At 42.3% G+C, this 18,174-nt stretch overlaps 1 protein-coding gene across 3 annotated transcripts in view; it reads left to right on the top strand.

Annotated features, from left to right (window-relative positions):
* Window positions 1-18,174, top strand: part of ASTN2 (astrotactin 2) — a 274,360-nt gene that overhangs the window by 93,002 nt on the left and 163,184 nt on the right. For 2 of the 3 annotated variants that reach the window (XM_088146943.1, XM_088146944.1), the window contains exons 4-5: window positions 6,134-6,283; window positions 12,479-12,586. In XM_088146943.1, coding sequence (XP_088003069.1) covers window positions 6,134-6,283; window positions 12,479-12,586 — 258 coding nt within the window. The remainder of the gene's footprint in view (window positions 1-6,133; window positions 6,284-12,478; window positions 12,587-18,174) is intronic. The other variant, XM_088146945.1, reaches the window with a different exon arrangement.

An 18,174-nucleotide genomic window follows, 5' to 3' on the forward strand; every position in this document is an offset into this window, starting at 1 on the left:
CCTGATGGGTGGAGGAAAAGATTGGGAAAAGAGGAGTTTGAACATTAAAAAAAAAAAAAAAAGTTGGGACAAGAAAGGTCAAGCTTCTCCTCCTACTGCTCCTTTGATTGGAATTGCAGCCTTTCACGGCTATTTTTGCTTTGAATACAATAATGGGAAAAGAAATTTCTATCTAGCATGGACTTAAAACGAGTGTGAGCAACCTGTAGCTTTGCAGATATTGCTGAACTGTTACTCTCAGCATCCTTCAAGATTGGCTGTGCTAGACGCGGATGCTGGAAATAATAGTTCAGCAAAATCTAGAATTCTATAGGTCCCCCAGCCCCATTTTGACATTGATTAATATTAATCAACATTAATTAACACCCAGGCCAATAAAACTGCATGAGGCATCAATTCCCCCTGCTCCCTATTATGGTGCAACTTTGCACAAATCCAACTCCATCCCATTTTGATAGCTCTTGGTGGCTTGTGACAACTGAGTGAGTGAACTCTTGGTTTTTTGCTCGGTGTTATCTGTTATTCTCTAGGAATTCTGGAATTTAATTTCCACAGCCAGAAAACATGAGTGGTGGCCAGGGATTATGAGAGTCATGCCTGAATAGATCTGAAGCTACCAAATTCCTTGCTTCTAGCACAGAGGCTGGGAGTGATTGGGAAGTGAGGGAATTTGCTCTGCTTTTTTCTGAAAAGCATCTGAGAACCTTGGTCTTTGGGGATGTATTCTGCTCCTAGATGAAATTGTCCTGTATTACCTTGATTGTCACAGTGAAGGGGAATAAAGAAGAAAAGAAAAGGTGGTGGAACAGCCAATCATAAAATGGGCTTGAATGGAAGGAGTGGGGGGAAAGAAAGCATGCATTCATTTATAGTTCAGGTTGGGATTCTGGTCGTCATTATAAGCTCTGCTATTAATACAAATCTGATTTCATTCAGTTTCCCAAAGGAAAGACGACAATTTTGCAGTCCCTTGGTTCCAAATAGAATTAACATTCTGCGGCATTTTCCAATGAACTGTGAGTTTGCACACATGAGTGGAGACAATTAGCTCAGAAGTGATTGAGCACCGTGACTGGGTAAAGGATGAGGGAGGGAGGGAGCGCGGAAGAAGCAGAAAGGTGAGTGGTACGTAGTTTGAGACAGGAAACCGTCCCGCTTGGTAGAAATAGGCATTTTCAGGCAGGAGAGAGGAGTCTTTGAGTCTCTTGAAGTTGTACAGAACAGCTAAAGAGATTTTGTTTCTCTGTGCAGCTTCTGCTGAAACTGTCTCCTGGATTCTCCTCAATTTGATGGAAAAGAAATTGCTTTTGGATTTTTTGTCCCCCTCAAAGGAGAAGATACGTTTGGTAAAATTCTCATGAGTGGAGTGGAAAGGCATTCCTGAGCTTCTCCTCATTAAGAGATGGCTAAGCAGTGTCTCTGTGACTAGTCCTGTCTTTCACTGCACACTCATCTCTGCAACCGGCAACAGTACACAATAGGCAACAGTAATATCAAGGGAATGTCTAAAATTTAGTAGGTACAGGTTAGGCAAACAGAAGGAAATAAAACCTTTGGGCTATTGGAAAATAAATGGAAGACCCAAGGGCCAAAGAAGAGCCCATCTTTCCATCTTCATTTCCAGTAATGATCAAGCAAGTCATTCTCAGCCATGATTTTCATGACTTTTGTTTTTTAATGGCGTGCGCCGGAGAGATCAGCCACATCCATGTGAAAATGTAAAGCTTCAATGAGGCTGATGCGTATCTGCAAATTTGTTTCCTAGATTTGTCAGAAAATCTTATTAGAACACATCTGCACCGGGGGTGGCAAACCACAGCTTGCTGGTGCAAGTGAGGGTTTGAAAGCGAGGGAGAAGGCTTTGCTATCCCGCCAGTCCAACGTAATCGTTTCAAAAAGAAAATTTATTTATCCACCCAGGTTTATATATGTGTGTCTTCAGAAACAATTTGAGGAGCGGAATATTTCAAGAGCTGTCTCTTCTCTGTGAAGGCATTGCATACTTTGATCACCGTGTGATGTCTTTATTACAGTGGTTGATCTTCAGGCATCAATTCTTCTTCTAAAGTTGGAGCCCAAGTTCTTTTACCCCCCCATTTAAAACAGTACTTTAAATGGATACTAGAAGTGATGCCCTTGATGAAGAATTATTCCCTGAATTGATCAAGGGAAGGCTTCCGTGTTTAGACTCCTTAATTGGCATGCAGAATTTCAGTCCATCCAGCACAAGTTATTGGCTGATCACAGTGACCTTGGATCAGGCACCAGCATTTTGAGTTTTATCAAAAATCTGGGATTCTCTTCATCCCTCCAGATTTATTAAACTTTTTGAGTGATTATATCAAGTTCCCCCCCCCTTCCTGCTTTGTGCCAGATAAGGGCTGTTGTTGGCACAATGCCTGGAACAGTGAAGAAGAAAAATTCAGGGGAAGGGAAGCATCTCATGAATATATGAAGGAGAAAAAGTACATTTGTTCTGTTTTCCTGTGAGAGAAACTGTACTGTTTGTAAAGCATTGTTCTTCCTTAATTCCCTTCCCATCTTCAAAATGAGATGGATGGATGGATGGATGGATGGATGGATGGATGGATGGATGGATGGCAAGATGGATGGATGGCAAGATAAGTAGACAGACAGATAGATAAAGGTATATCCTTCTTCCTTTTAAAAAAAAAAGTAGAATTCGACCTATGATCTAATTGTGAGTGTGAAGAAAGAGCTGTGAGTTCTTTTAAGCCATATCTTATATGTCTAGCATTTTATACCCCTCCCTTTCCCTCTCCCCCTCCTCTTGGCTGGGCAGATGGATGTTCTTCTTTAAATCAGTCTGTTTGAGGAGGCTGGGAGTGGGGAAGGGAAAAGAGGGGAGTCCCCTGAGGGCACATTATCCTGCCTTGTTTATAATCCAGTCCAATTGGCTTATCTAAGAACTGACTGGAGAGCAAAATCACTTCCCAAAGCTATCAGTATCTTGCAGGTTGCTATGATACACAATCAAGTTTGGTTATTTTTATTATTGCTTTGCTGCCTCGTGTATATCTAACAACATTACGCCATGCCTTTGGAAGTCTACCTGTTCTTTTTGTCTATGAGCAGAGCGTAAATGTTTCTAGTATCTTCAGAGCGCAGAAGGTGGGGCTGCTGAATCTTCAGTTTCGGTCTCTTGTCAATGGGGGTTCCATGCCATGTTGCAGAAGCAGAAGGGATAGGATGGTGGCTTGAAAAGAGGACACTTGGGACCCGACTCGTGTCATCTATCCTACCATCCAAGAATAAAAAGAAGAAAGGGGTTCCGTGATTTACCTTCCGGAGAGATACTTGCAGAAGCTGCTGCTTGAGAAAGCAGAAACATTAAGTGGTGGCCTAAATCTCAAACAACCTATGAGCAATAGCCAAGGGTCACATAGCATCTAGACTATCCCTTTGTCATGACATAAGAGTTCAAGGACTAAAGCTTATGCTTTCATAGAATAATGAGGCTTTGTGACCAAAGGTTGCAGGTGGTCATTTCTGCAAGGAGAGGGCCATTATTGGGGATTGGTTATTGTTTCTATTTCCCATTCTGAAAAAGCCATGTTGGAAGAGATCCCTCTTGAGATCTTCCCTTGGGATTTAATTGAAATGTGGGAAGCCAAGGGGACTGCAGAGAGAGGACTGTACAGTAACAGACTGGACATTCAGGGACACTTTTTTTTGGAAAAATCCAAAAAATCCCAGTATTCCTTATCCCACCAAGAATTTCACCAACATTTTCTTCTCCTTGCATAAGGATAAAGAAACAATTTCTTTTCCATTAAATTAAATAGAATCTTATCCAGAAGTGTCCAAAATTGTTGTCCTAAACATTTGATAGGCAACAGGTTGGGAAGGATGCTGGCAAACCCAGGTTCAAATTTGTGGCCCAGTGGTGAAGCTCTTTAGAACTTCCTTCCTTCCTTCCTTCCTTCCTTCCTTCCTTCCTTCCTTCCTTCCTTCCTTCCTTCCTTCCTTCCTTCCTTCCTTCCTTCCTTCCTTCCTTCCTTCCTTCCTTCTTGAAAAGAACTTGGTTGCCAACTCAAATTCCTCGCAGGAAAGGTGGCCAAGAAAAAAAAAAAAAAAGGATACGGGCAAAACAAATGCAGATTTGCTTGTCAATAAACTGATGAAGGAGAGGTTATTGTGTCTGATAGTTTATTTTCCCTCCTGGACTCCTCAACTCTTACTAGCTGCATGACTTCCTCCTCTGAGAATCCGGCTTGTCATTCTGATAAACCCTGGATGAATCATGGACTCTTCAAAAAACTCCTTTTGAGGGAAATTTCAGTGCATTATCTTTGCCACCAGCAGGATCCTTCAAAGGCCTTGCAAATTGCTGCCATATCTAGTAACCTGATGCTATCAGAGAAACTTTATAGCTACAGAGCCTGAGTGTGAAATTACATGGCCAGATTGTAGGGGCATCAAAGGCCTGCCGATTCAGGAACTGCTCAACCTTTTTCTCCATCTCACTCTTTTTTTTTTCCTCCCTTCTACGTGATTTCAGTTTTCTCCACTCCTCCATCTTTTTAAAAACCCTGTTCACCTTTTCTTGCCCAATAATATCAGGAGCTCTCACAGGGGACTTGTAATGTCCTGATTCCTGCCATTTTCCCATCTCTGGTTATTCTTTTCTTGTTGATGGTGGGAGTGGGGAGGAGAGAGGACTCGAAGCCCTTTCATCAGAATTGCATCTCTCCACTTCTTGGGAAGCAAGCCTCCTCCACCTTGCCATTCCAGCAGGATAGCTGGTTTCAGTTTACACATTTACTATTTCATAAAGCTGTGCCTGGGGTTCTTTGTTAAAATGGGCTCGGCTTCTCACCAGAAGGAGAATTAACATTTGCAGGCCATAGCCTATCCCGTTACCGAGCCTTCTGGGTGTATGCTAAATCAGAATGCAATTCATAGCTAATGTAACTCTGGGTCACTGCAGGGCAAGTGTGGAAAACTGCATTATTTTTTCAACCCGTCCCAGATCTATCTTGCCTCTTACCTTGTGACTCTGCCTTAGATGCATGAAGCCAATTCCCTTGTGGATATTAATCTGTCTGATATGCAGAATGGCCCTACGGGTCAGCAGAATTAGGCCCAGGAGAGTCACCCTCACTCTGAGTGAGAGATGTCAGAGAGGGACAGATTGCCGGTCATTTAAGAAGGAAATAGAGTGGGAGAGTTACACTAGGCAGCAACTCTTGTTTGAAGGAAGAATTCCCAGGGACTGTCTTATGATGAGGTCACTTCCAGGTTTGTCGTTGTAGAATTTTTGGTTTCAGAAAGCCTAATTGCTTCCTAGTTTTGCCTGGGGAGAAAAAGCCAACCATGTCTAATGTATACTTTCTTCAAGACTATAGCAACTCAGCCATGGGGCCATGCAACCTTAGGTTAAATTCAGCATCAGTTGCACATGTCACAATAGATACTTCAACCAAGCATTTGGCAATTCTCATTGCAAAAGGGAAGCGAACAGTGGTATGTTGGAGGGGAAAGTTAATATGGATTCACTCAGGGGTGAATGCTGAAGACAACTTGAGAAGATGGGATGCGATGGGACGGGACGCAGCAAGATTATTGTATGCAAAGTTGGAAAAGCCATGAAATACCTACAGTGGAAGTGTGGATTACAAAATTAACTGAACTTGCAGACATGACAAAGATGACCAGTCTGGTCGGAGAAAAAGCAATAGACTTTTCTGAAAGACTGGAAAGCTGATATGGAATTTGAGTGAAAGAAGAAAAAATGGAATTGATGATTTCAGGATTTGGGGATTAAAGAGGGAGGAAGAGGTTGGGGAACAGATGAAGATGATAATTACTTGATGAAAAGAAGGGTGGAAGGTATAACTGTATGCTTTTTTTTCTTTTTCTTATTTCATTCCTTTTTCTCTACTTCTTATTTTCCATCTTTGCTTTTGTTTTGTATATTTTTACTACATTGAAAAATTCTAGAAAAGGGAATGGAATGGAATGGAATGGAATGGAATAGGATAGGATAGGATAGGATAGGATAGGATAGGATAGGATAGGATAGGATAGGATAGGATAGAATAGAACTCATTGTTGCATCCCCTTATGACCCCTTTAACTTTCCCCTCCCATTGTCTCCCCCATCTTGTAGCTGCAGAGGTGTCTCAGGAAACAGTGGAGACCCTGATGCAGAAATTCAAGGAGAGCTTTCGGACCAACACGCCCATCGAGATTGGCCAGCTACAGCCCGCTGTGCGTAGCTCCTCTGTTGGGAGACGGAAACGCAGGAACCGGCATCGAGGTAAATGTGCCAGTTGGAAGCAGACTGGGCAAATCCCTGCAGTTTTCTTAGCCAGGTTTCAGGAGTGGTTTGCCCTGGTCTTCTTCTTTCTAGGGCTGAGAGAGCGGGACTGGCCCAAGCTCACCCCGTTGGCTTCGTGCCTAGGACGGGACTAGAACTCCCGGTCTCCTGTTTTCTAGCCGGATGCCTTTAACCACCACACTAAACTCACAGTCCTTGGCTACCTTAGCATTAAGTAGACACCACAGCATGGGAATTGTACCAACATTTGGAATGGGGGGGGGGGAATTGAAAATTGATTACTTTGTAATCCAATTGAACAGAAATCGTTAACAAAAATGCACTGTCAACACAATTTAACATCTCGATTGCTACTTCATTTCCACCTTCCTCTTCCCCTGGCTCCCCCACACTGCTCCCATTTGGAATGTTCTCTCTTTCATGGCTCATAGTTAATTGGCCCTCGGGCATGCGAGCGATTGGAACTCTATGGAACATTAAGGTTAAGTGATGATTTAGCAACTTACAATGTTTGCAGTTTGCATCCAATGGCAAACATAAACCCCTTTGCCTCATTAATCCTTCACAATCCCATTCCCTCCCCTTTTTTCCCTTCTTCTTCTTCTTTTTTTTTTAACTCTCTAAATGAAATTGTCCATTTGGGATACATTTATTTTCTCTTAACAGCCATGTGATGGTGACACCAGTCGAGTGTGAATTCAGCATTGCTACTCTGTAGTGACAGTCAACCCATGATCCCTGATGGATCTGTGTGTAATTATCTTTACAGCACATTTAATTAATGCTGAGCGCCCATGAAAGATTGCTCTCCTTATTAACATCAAATAATAATAATAATAATAATAATAATAATAATAATAATAATATAGTGACTTTTTTTACTGCACACCTTTAAAAATAAGCTATTTTGTTACAGCTTTGATTTCTCAGGATTTCTTTTGTTTGTTACTCAGTAAGACAAAACTCACACCTGAAAGGAGCTTTGTGGATGTGCCGTTATTCAGTCACTTCTGACTTCTGGCTCTTCATGATCCAATGGAGATTATTTTGCCCGAGTCATGTGTCAGTAACTGCTTCTTTGAGTCCTTTTAAATTCCTCCTTGGGTCATCCATGACAGTAGCTAGCCATCGTGTCTTCAGCCAACCCTTTTCTCAATTGCCTTTGATTTTTCCAAGCATTGGGCTTTTATCCAATGACTTGCCTTTCTATTATCTGTTCAAAACATTCAAGCCTTGGTTTCATTATTAGAGCTTCCAGGGAATTGTGAAAGAATCTTACAGGCTACCAGAAACATGCCAGAGTGCAGACACAAGGTGGGGTGGATTCAGGCAAGAGTTGCTTAGAGTTTGCCAATTTTGTTTTAAAGAAGCACCAGCCCCTGTAAGGAAGCCCGAAGGAAAATAACATAGGGAAACTCCACCAAAGAACAGCTGGTAAATTCTTACCTTAGAAGTATAATGCTGCAGGCAACTAAGAGCCGATGCTGGAATAAGGTGTTTGTCATGACTGCCAAAAGTAAATAAAAAGGTTAAATGAGCTGTTTTACTTTTTTTAAAAAAAGTGATTAATAGGCCTTTCTGCAAAGGAGATAATTTATTGCTGAACAGCGTGCATTTCATAGGGTTGCGAAACCTCTGCTAATGCACCCCAAAGGCCCACTCTTCAGAAAAGGTTTTGGTAGTTGTGGAATTTGGAGGGGGGTTGTGAGGTGAGGCTGTCGAGTCTCTTCCCCTCTCCGTTGCTCTTGTATCATTGATGAAAAAAGGTTTTCTTTTCTGCACTTCTCAGTTAAAGATGGAGGCAGGGCTAGCCCAGCTATGAGATTCTGCAAGCCTTTAGCATCAGGTGAAGGACTGGAAAAAATGATGGCTCCCTCCAAATGGAAAAATGGGTGAGCTGAGAAGAAATCCAGGAGAGCTCTGTTGAAAATGGTTCAGAAATACCTTGGACTTTCCCTGAGAAAGCACCTCTTTCTGTTCTTAAAGCAGTAGATTTTTTTTTTTAATGTAGCTGCTTTAAGAGTTGCATTGCCTGTAATGACTGGGCTCCTGAAAGCAGCTGCATCTCTGGAAAAAGCAGGGCTGCTTTAACAAAGAGCAGAGAAGAACCATGCTGCTATGAGGTCTGAAATGCTTCTTTCAAATCGTTTCCACAGAGCGTGTGGTCCTGATGCTGAGTTTTCATGCGGGGTGGACTTCAGGCCCCGTCCATCCCCTGCTCTGTGGCCAAGCAGACCTCCATTTTTTACTTTGAAGAGGCTGCCTTGTGAGGAACTCTGGAAGAGAGCCGATAGAGAGCTGAAAGAGGCTGAGCATCTAGCGCAGACGTTACTCTGATAACTGTCCCTGCTTCCCAACTCTGCCCTTTATGCCTCTTTCGAGCTGCGGAGTGACTAAGAACTGTTTGCACAGGCTCCCCTCCCTTGGCTTGGGTGACTGTGCATTGGCCCACCCTCCCTTCACCAGGTTTTAAAACCCGCACAGGTTCTAGATAATCAGAAAATGCAATATCCTTGTCGGCAGCTTTCCGAAGATGTGCAGCCTGGGTAATTTAACCTGTCAGCGCCATCCATCATGGGGATGCATGAAGCAGCCAAATGAAAGTGCACAGGGCAACGGGTTGGAAGGCAGCTGTGTTCCAGGCGGGGCACGGCCACAAGGAAGCCGCTCCCTTCTCCAGGGCATTGGCGGCATCACTCGCATATGTTGGTAGCCTGGCACATCACTCACGAACCAGCCGATGACCTTACCCTTAACTGATCAATTGTCTTAATCAAGCCGACATTAATGTACCTTACTGCACACGGCTATTTATGAGTGGAGTGCTCCTCAGCTAAATGAAATCTCGGTTTTCAGAGGGGGGGAAGGATGGTTTCCTGCAAGGAGAAACGGCCTATATTTATGGCAGGGCCATAGCTCCATAGGGATGGAAGCTGGTATAGTGAGACATTAAGTTTATTGGATTTTTCTAACTGGTTTATCGTAGCAGCGATTCTTAGAAAAGCCATGGTGTGGTTTGCGGGCTGTCGCTGTTTGGGGCTGCATAATTCCAGGGGAAATAAATGGAACACTGGGGGTGCTCTCGCGGCTGATAACTCAAAAGGAGAGCAAATTTATTTCTTGAAAGGAAGCTAGCACACACACAACACACGCCGTTGAGCCTGTCGTTAGTGCATTAAATATGGCTGTCTCTTCTTTACATTTTTAGCCTCAGATAGGAACAGAAGGGGAGCGGTGCTGATCTCAGCCTGAGTGTGAAAGTGGCAAAGTGGGGTTTCACAACCCCAAATATCTGGGGTTGTGTTCCTTGCTATCTGAATAGAAGAGAAGCTATGACCTAAAATTTGGAATCATCTACTCATCGTTGTTGTTGTTTGCATCCAACTTTATTTGAGGGAGAGGAAAATCTGAAACTGCGTGGAGATGTTGAATAATTTGCATCTATCACACAACCCATTGGTTTCATCCATGCTTTTTATCTTGGAAGTGTAAGATGCCGTCTGGAGTTTGCCTGCATCCCCACCTCTTATTTCTGCACCCTCCACACCCGCCCCCCAGCTCTTTCTTCAGTTTTTGATGACCAAGTTAAAATTAAAATGATAGGACAAGATAAATGGGAGGGGGTATCAATTTATGAGACAAAGTGCTTAAGTTAAAGGTGTTTTTTGCCTTCCCTGTGTCTGCACTCTCCTGTCATCATTTTCTCCCTGGCTCACTCAACTTATAGTCTGGAGGTGCCATATTTCCCACCTGGTCTTTATAGCCAGGACCATTAATATTAATATTCATCCATTACATTTATATCCCACCTTTCATTCAGGAGTTCAAAGCAGTACATACTGTGCTCCTCCTTCCATTTTTCCCCATAGCCATCCTGCAAGTTGGGTTGGGCTAAGAGAGAGGCTGGCCCAAAGTCATCCAGGGCTCTTCTGTGGCTGAGGACGGGCTTCAGTTTAGACCTCGCTGCTGCTACTCCAATCCTACACATCGACTCTCTAAAGTATAAAAGACATCTAATAAGTTTTAGATTTATTAATATAGATTTTATTAGGCTGTGTGTGTGTGTGTCTGTGTGTGTGTGTGTGCAAACTGAGGCTTAACATGCACAGAAAAAATAGTCCTCTGGATCTGGAGCTCATTGCAGGACAGATGCCAGTGAACACTAGCTGGTTTTGAAGATTAAAACAAAAAAAAAAGATTATAGAGAAAAATGAAAATCATGATGTAACCAGAGAGTGAGAGGTAAATTTATATTTATACTTGTAACTGCTGTAAAGAAAATTGGAAGTTCTTTCTTTATTCTTTCTTTTTCTTTTCTGCGCTTTTGGCTTTGTTTTCTCTTTTTCCTCTCTTTTCTTCTTTTCTTCTTTCTTTCTTTCTTTCTTTCTTTCCTTCCTTCCTTCCTTCCTTCCTTCCTTCCTTCCTTCCTTCCTTCCTTCCTTCCTTCCTTCCTTCCTTCTTTCTTTCTTTCTTTCTTTATTTCTTTCTTTCTTTCTTTCTTTCTTTCTTTCCTTCCTTCCTTCCTTCCTTCCTTCCTTCTTTCTTTCTTTCTTTCTTTCTTTCTTTCTTTCTTTCTTTCTTTCTTTCTTTCTTTCTTTCTTTCTTTCTATATATTAGTTTCTGTTAGTTTTTATCTTTCTTTATAACTTTAATATATAATTAAAGTTATATATATATACATATATAAAATGAACACTAGCTGAATGTACAGTAGAAAGTTGGTCCTTGCTGCATGAAGGCTTTGCATTTACCAGGTTGCGTTTGGAGCCATAATTCTCTGAAAAATCATAATTTAATTACTGTCTGCCATGATGCTGCAGTAGTTGCCTCAGTGCAAAGTTTGCTACTAATGGCTTCTGAGATTAGGAGTTACCAAGAACTTGGACGAATGCCAACTAATCACAGCAGGAACACTGCTGGATCTTAGCCAAAGAATGAAAGTTAGCAGTCAACCAAGCTAATGAGCCATTTTCTCTTTGAGTACAATGTTACAGAGATTTTTGTCCATAAGCATTTTTCCCCAACCCCTTTTTCCTTTTTTTTAAAAAATTCTAAAAGTATCATATTGCAGACAAAGGAAACAGGATGCATGCTAACTACAGATTGAGAACAAATCCAGCCCCCCAAAAAAAGGAATTGAGAAAATTGTATTAAACAGAATGTCGTCTTTCTAGCATGTAATATACAGAGCGTGGTGGTGTGCCTCGTTAGTGCAGAATTGATTTAAAAAAAACCCAGATTAAAACAATTTTCCAAATGGAATAAGAATATGGAATCAAGCTAGATGCCTTCAAGTGAACTCGGGCTGTTTGACCACCGACCTACCTTTCGTTATATTGCTGGATGCCATCTTGCTTCGAGAAGATGGCCATGAGCATTTTTAATCCAAAATAATATGAAAAACTTTAGGAGGAAAAATAAATCCTAGGATTCTGGAGATCTGACATCTATTTGCATGGATCAGCCATCCCCAACCTGATGTGTTCCATTGGGCTTGGCAAATAATCTGGCAGAGGGCTGTTGCCAAGACATTTGGATCAAAAGCAAGGGGCCAATCAATTCAGTTTAAAAACTACCTACGTACGGTATAATTTCCATGGCAAATGATTAAGGTTTTCATTGGCGGTAAGGACTATATTCTCGTTAGACTTCTATGCCATATAATAAAAGGCCTATATAAAAGTAAAGTACCATAATAACTGTTTAAAGGACCACTCTGAGCTCCTAGAAGCCTCTTTTCTTTAATCTTCAGGGCAGAATGAGACCTGATTTCTTCATGACTTCTATACTCCAGAGTTCTTTTTCCCCGTTTCCTTTCTTAGCTTCCCTTCTTACAATTTCCGCATCTCTAGGAGAGCAAATCTTAGGATTTGCCAATATAGAAGGGTTGGTAGTTCAGGACTTGGCCAGCCCTGCCATGAGACTGAGGGAAGTGGCCACCTTGGGTATCAGATAAAGGAGGCAGCAGATAAGCGTTGGAGGAAAGAGGTGCATCCCTTAAACATTGTACTGTCTGAGCATCATGGAAAATGCTGTCCGACTGTCAGTGCTGAAAAGGAGTCCCTTGCCTTTTGCACAAAGAACAGGCAGCTGTAGGCAAGGATGGGCAAGGATGTCATTTGGAAGTGTTCTTTGGTGGGCATGGAAGCGCTGATTCAATTTGTTTCTCTGTAGGTGGTGTTGGATTTGGCCACACCAAAGGCAATTCAGGCTCTGAAGCAGATGACGAAACCCAGTTGACCTTCTACACCGAGCAGTACAGAAGCCGCCGACGCAGCAAAGGTAAGGTTGGGAGGAAAGTTGAGATAAAAGACCAGGCTATAGGGCAACCCACGGAAGATAACTTTACTTATATCACAGGGTGGAAAAAGGGAGAATATAAATGTAATACATTGGAAAAACTATTTATTTATATTGCTTCCAAAAGCTGGTATATTTTAAATAAGGTGGGACTGCAGCTTCCAGAATTTTTGTTCAGTTTGGCAACTTGGCAGAATTTCTGCTCAGTGCATCTGGCGTTCACAGTTATAAACTTCATAGTGTCTGCCCATTCCATTCAGTTTAGATTTACTTAGAGCACTGGGATTTGTTCTTTAAATGTTAGTTTTATTGTTTCAGGAGGAGGAGGACAAGGAGAGGGAGAAGGAGAGGGAGAAGGAGGAGAAGGAGAAGGGGAAGGAGAAGGAGAAGGGGAAGGAGAAGGAGAAGGAGAAGGAGAAGGAGAAGGAGAAGGAGAAGGAGAAGGAGAAGGAGAAGGAGAAGGAGAAGGAGAAGGAGAAGGAGAAGGAGAAGGAGAAGGAGAAGGAGATGACTGTGATTTTATTATAGCTGACCACTTTAAAAGACTCTGTTGTTATTGTTTTGTGAACTAGCCAGAGTTGGAACGCCTAAGACGATCAGTCATCCAAGTCTTTTTAAAAAATCAAATCAAATCTCAGCGTGGCGCTCCTGGGTGCATTTGTGGCATTAGGGAAGATTTCTGATGTGATATGAAGAACCTGTTTAGCCTGTGGGTAAGGGGTAACTGTTTTTAATTGTTGCCTTTATTGCTGTATTTCAATCCTGCAAGTAGCGAACACTAATGTAGAATGACAAGCAGTTAACCTTCCTGCAATGCTTTTTCTCGGATACACCACCGTATTTACTTGGAAGGGTTTTAATTTTTCATGGACACATCAGGGAGTTCAGATATAGCCTATTTTGCCTTTGTCTTGAAGCATCGTAGTCCACTTGGCAATTTCAGGATTGCCCCACTAGATCGAGCATCAAGCAAGTACAGTTCAGTGAGAGAGAGTTAGCCCTTACATCAGTCTAACCCCTCATTACAGCAAGAGGGCAAAAATGCTCATTTTATCTTTTGAAAAGGTAGCCATTTTCAATAACTTTTTTTTTAAGTCTTCCCCGCACTTGTCTTGTTTCGGAAGGCTTGGTTTCCACGGCAGGTGCTTTGAAGGAATCTGGTATTTCATTCTAGTTTACGTTACGGCAGGAATTGATTTTGAAAATTGAGGAAATTAAGTGTGAGCAAATAATGACGTTTGAGGAACAGCTCAACTGTAACGAAGACTTTCCGGGATACAGCCTGCTGTGCATGCTCTGCCTTTGCTCGTTTCTCTTAATTGTAGCAAATGCAGGGAGCAGGGAGGCGCTGAGTCCATTCCAAAGAAGCCCAGGAAAATTTATTTTAATGATCGGGTGTTCACGCAAAGGCAGCTGTCACACAGAGTGTTGTCTCTGTGGTTGAGAGCTGGAACCGTTCTGCCTAATGCGCCTGTGTGCCGAGAATGCCCAGCTCTTTCAATTTAAAGAGGAGATGAATAATAATAAATAGTAATAAACTGAAAGGAGGAAAAAAGAGAGAGAGAGAGAGAGAGGGAGAGGGAGAGAGATTTGCCTTGCATGAATTTTTAATGAACGAAGGTTAAGTAAAGTGTGAGGCTGTCAGGTTTACTTTGAGGAAGTGGGTGGAATGGATGAACAAGGCAGGGAGCAGCAATCCAAAGGCCAACAAGAGATGGTTGACTTTTTCCTTTTAATTGGGAAGAATTAAGTGAGATGTACTTGCCTATTACCAAGAGGAAAGATGATAGGGTTAGGAATTTTTCTGAGGGGTGACAGGCTATTGAACATCATCACAATTGCCATCATCACCACCACCACCACCACCACCACCACCATCTCCATCACTTCATTTGGGCAGATCTTTGCATTTTCTGAAACGCACAGCACGTTCAGCTCCAAAGAGTTGAACTTCACCCTCATGAGCAAATGGAAGGGACCTAAGAGCAAAACGCTTCACTTGAAAACTAGCCACGGCTATGCTGGAATGGAGGAATTCAGATATAATAATAGGAAAGAACTATTTCTCTGTAGAGATACCTCTTTCCCCATCTTGTCCTACCCAGTTCTTGTCATTTTCTTTTTAAAAATGGCAAAAGATCATCTTGGTTGATCTTCCACAGTCTGAACAGGTTGTGCCACTGCTAAATTTCAGGTTTAGCATTTCATTTGTTAGGCTTTTGTATAAACCATACCCAGGGTTTGTTTGTGTGTGTGTGTGTGTATATATATTTGCATACTGTCTCTACTGTCTAGGGAGAATGAAAATAGCATTTCTTTCCTGGCTTCTTATTCTCATTTATTTATTATGACATTTTGGTCTCTCTCAGTGCCACAGGCAGAGGGGTGTCTCATAGAATCATTGTGTTGGAAAGGACCTTGGGGGACCAACCCCATCCTGGGCAGATATCCTCCTATCAACCCAAACAAAGGGCTGTCCAACGTTGGCTTGGAAACCCCCAGTGATGGAAAACTCACAGTTACAAGAAGCAGACTGTTCCACAGCTTAATAGTTCTGACAGGCTGGAAACTCCCCTTTATTTCAAGGTTGGAGCTCCTTCTGTAAAGATTCCACCCATTGGTTCCTTTCTCCCCTCCAGGGCCCATGGAGAATAGATCCACACCCCCTCTTCCCTGTGACAGCCCTTCATGTACGGCTTTCACCTTTCCTCTTACTTTTTTCTTCTTTAGGCTAAACATACCTGTTCCTATAACTGTCATTTGCTGTACTGTGGCAACCAGAATGCCTCAATTTCCCCCCACAACAAGAAGCTGATAAAGAAAAATCAAGCCAAAAATCAGAAAAAAACTTTGGATGGAAGTTGTAGCCCCGCCCCGAAGGTGCCATTATCCTACCTATTCCGCCCTCCCGCAGACTGAGACTTGAACCTAGTCATCCGAAAGATCCCTCCCCTTAACCTTAAAGAATCTTCTCACTTAACATTGTTTCCCAATTGTGGTGGATGATTTCGACCTGCCCTTGGATTAGAGCCCCCATTTTGGCCATCCTGTGCTTCAGAAAGCCCTTTTATCGGGATAACACACTCAACAGAAGCTTCACGTTGGTCTCTTGGGAACTGCATTATTGCCTCATAAACCAACATTGCCATCCCATTATGGCCTAATTAATACCGCAGGGGTTTGGGTTCACTCATGTCCAGTGATACGTTCCATGTGCCGTATAGCTGAGATAAGCAGGTTTGGCTTTGATTTGAGACTTCCAGCAGATTCCTCCCATTTTATTTTGTTTTATTTGCAAGGATAGCAAAACAGAAGCCAGATTTATTTGTAAGGGTTCCCGTTCTTCTCTTCTTTCTCCAATTTGCAGTGATTTTTAATGACAAATTAGGGGAGCTTGTAATTTTCCATGCTGTTGTAGATTTCTCGCTTTCTCTCTCTGATTGCAAAGCTGTCCAGGGACATTTTGGAAGATAGGAATTCTGGCTTTGATCTGTACTTGTATCTAGTCTTTAAAACAAGACCCTTTAAAGGAGAATTAGGTATTCCCAATCTGTTACACAGGCGTAAGTTTCCTTTCACCCTCTCCTCCCTCCTGAGATGAGAGGCATTGAATAGTATTTCAGCGTGAAGCAAATGAGATGGAAAATGAAGAAGAAAAAAAATCCAATTCCCATCCTCTTCCCCTTCCTTCTTCCTGTGCCGAAGCCTGGCAGATTGCTAAAATGTGGCATTTCATTTCAAGATGTCAAAGTAAAACAGCTGATTCAATAATTAAAAGCGCCATGCCATTTTGTGCAACCCTTTCAATGAGGTCATTCAATCAGATCACCTTTCAATAGATTAGCTCATCAAAGGTTTGGGTAGCCCTAATACTTTGCACCAAAAAGTATAACACCGACGATCAAGATGAGCATATCCCCCCAACCCCTGGGCATCTTAGCTAAAAGAAGAAAAAAAGTAGGACGAAAATATCCTCTGCATATCTCAAGGCCTTTCATAAGACATGTGAGAAGTTCTTCAGCTCTAAATAAGTTTCCCAGCATCAGTTCCGTAGTTCTTTATTTGATCCCAGCATAGAATTGTAAGTCTGTAAAGGAAACCCTGGAAAACAGGTGTCACCGGAGCATCTGTTTAAGCACTGATTTATTGATATAATTTCTCTGCTTCTGGCAGCATGCAAGACAGGCTGGAATCAGTAAGTCTTTCCTTGGCTGTTGAGTTCTTTCCCCACCTCTTCAGATGACTTGATCAGAAATAGAACACCCACCCACCCATTCAGGTTTGCTCCATGTTTCTACACACTTTTCTAGCCTGTTCACGATCGTAAAGGCTGCTAGAAAGCTCTGTGGGTCTTCCTTCAAAGCAGAAATGGAATAAACACTAGATGTAGTTCAGTACTCTTGTACACTATTAAGAGTAATTCAGTGACACATACTTCTTCTTTTTTGGGGGGGGGCAAGTGTGTGGCATCCTTACTCTTGAACAAAGCAGAAGAAGCATGACAACAACAATTAGACAACCATGTTTTTGAGCAGCTTCACCTGGTAGTTTTCAAGTTGGGTTGGAAAGGATGCTGTGTGTAAGAGAGGTATCCAGGTATAATGTTTTCATTTTCCTCCAAGGTGGGACGGTGGCATACAGTCTGTGCTCCTTCAGAGGAGGCTGAAGTATAGTTCCCAGCATATTCAGCTAGCATGGCTGATAGACAAGGATGATGGGGTGCTGAGCAGCATATAGGGTTGGCCCACCTCACCCTCATTCTAATTGGTACGTTGGACAGCCTAAAGCATTGAAACAACTAACCCAGTACAAAGGTTGACTCATTCTTTTTTATCCCCATGGAATTGAGAAAGGATCACACTAAAGTCTTCTCTAGTTGCTTCAGGATGCATTGCTATCACTGCAGGGCAACAGCCTCACCTTCCTTAGACATTAAGGGCTTTGGCCCTATTGCAGCAAAGTCACTCAGCCTGAGCTTTGAGAAAGATAACATTTACATCTGTTCCTTTGAGGCCTGGTCCCTCCCTCCCTCCCTCCCTCCCTCCCTCCTTCCTTCCTTCCTTCCTTCCTTCCTTCCTTCCTTCCTTCCTTCCTTCCTCTCTGTCTTTCCCCTTCTCAACTGCCTGTCTTTCTCCTTCCTTCCTTCCTTCCTTCCTTCCTTCCTTCCTTCCTTCCTTCCTTCCTTCCTTCCTTCCTTTTTTTCAGATTGCATCTGATACAGACTTAGCAAAGTAAGTGAGTGCTGGAGAGTTGAAAAATTATCACACCAGCTTGGCTTTTATCTTGACAGTGAAGCAACACTTTTAATTTAATTTTGTTCCAAGCATGCAGGGTAACAAATTTTACTAATTGTTCTACTCGCACCCATTGCGTGGTAACAAGCCTTGTTCTATGAGGCAATAAAATACAGACATGTGCGCTAGCTTGCAAAGAATTACTTCTGTATTATTATTATTATTATTATTATTATTATTATTATTATTATTATTATTTTATTTCAGAGGTGGATTATTAGGAATTGACAGAACCTGATGTCTGGAGTTGATTTCAAAATTTAGAACTCCCTGACC

This window comes from Python bivittatus, unplaced genomic scaffold, assembly GCF_059951505.1.
Source record: "Python bivittatus isolate LINGU-HERP-01145 unplaced genomic scaffold, Pbiv_v1 ctg000160_np1212, whole genome shotgun sequence".
Classification (NCBI taxonomy): Eukaryota; Metazoa; Chordata; class Lepidosauria; order Squamata; family Pythonidae; genus Python; species Python bivittatus.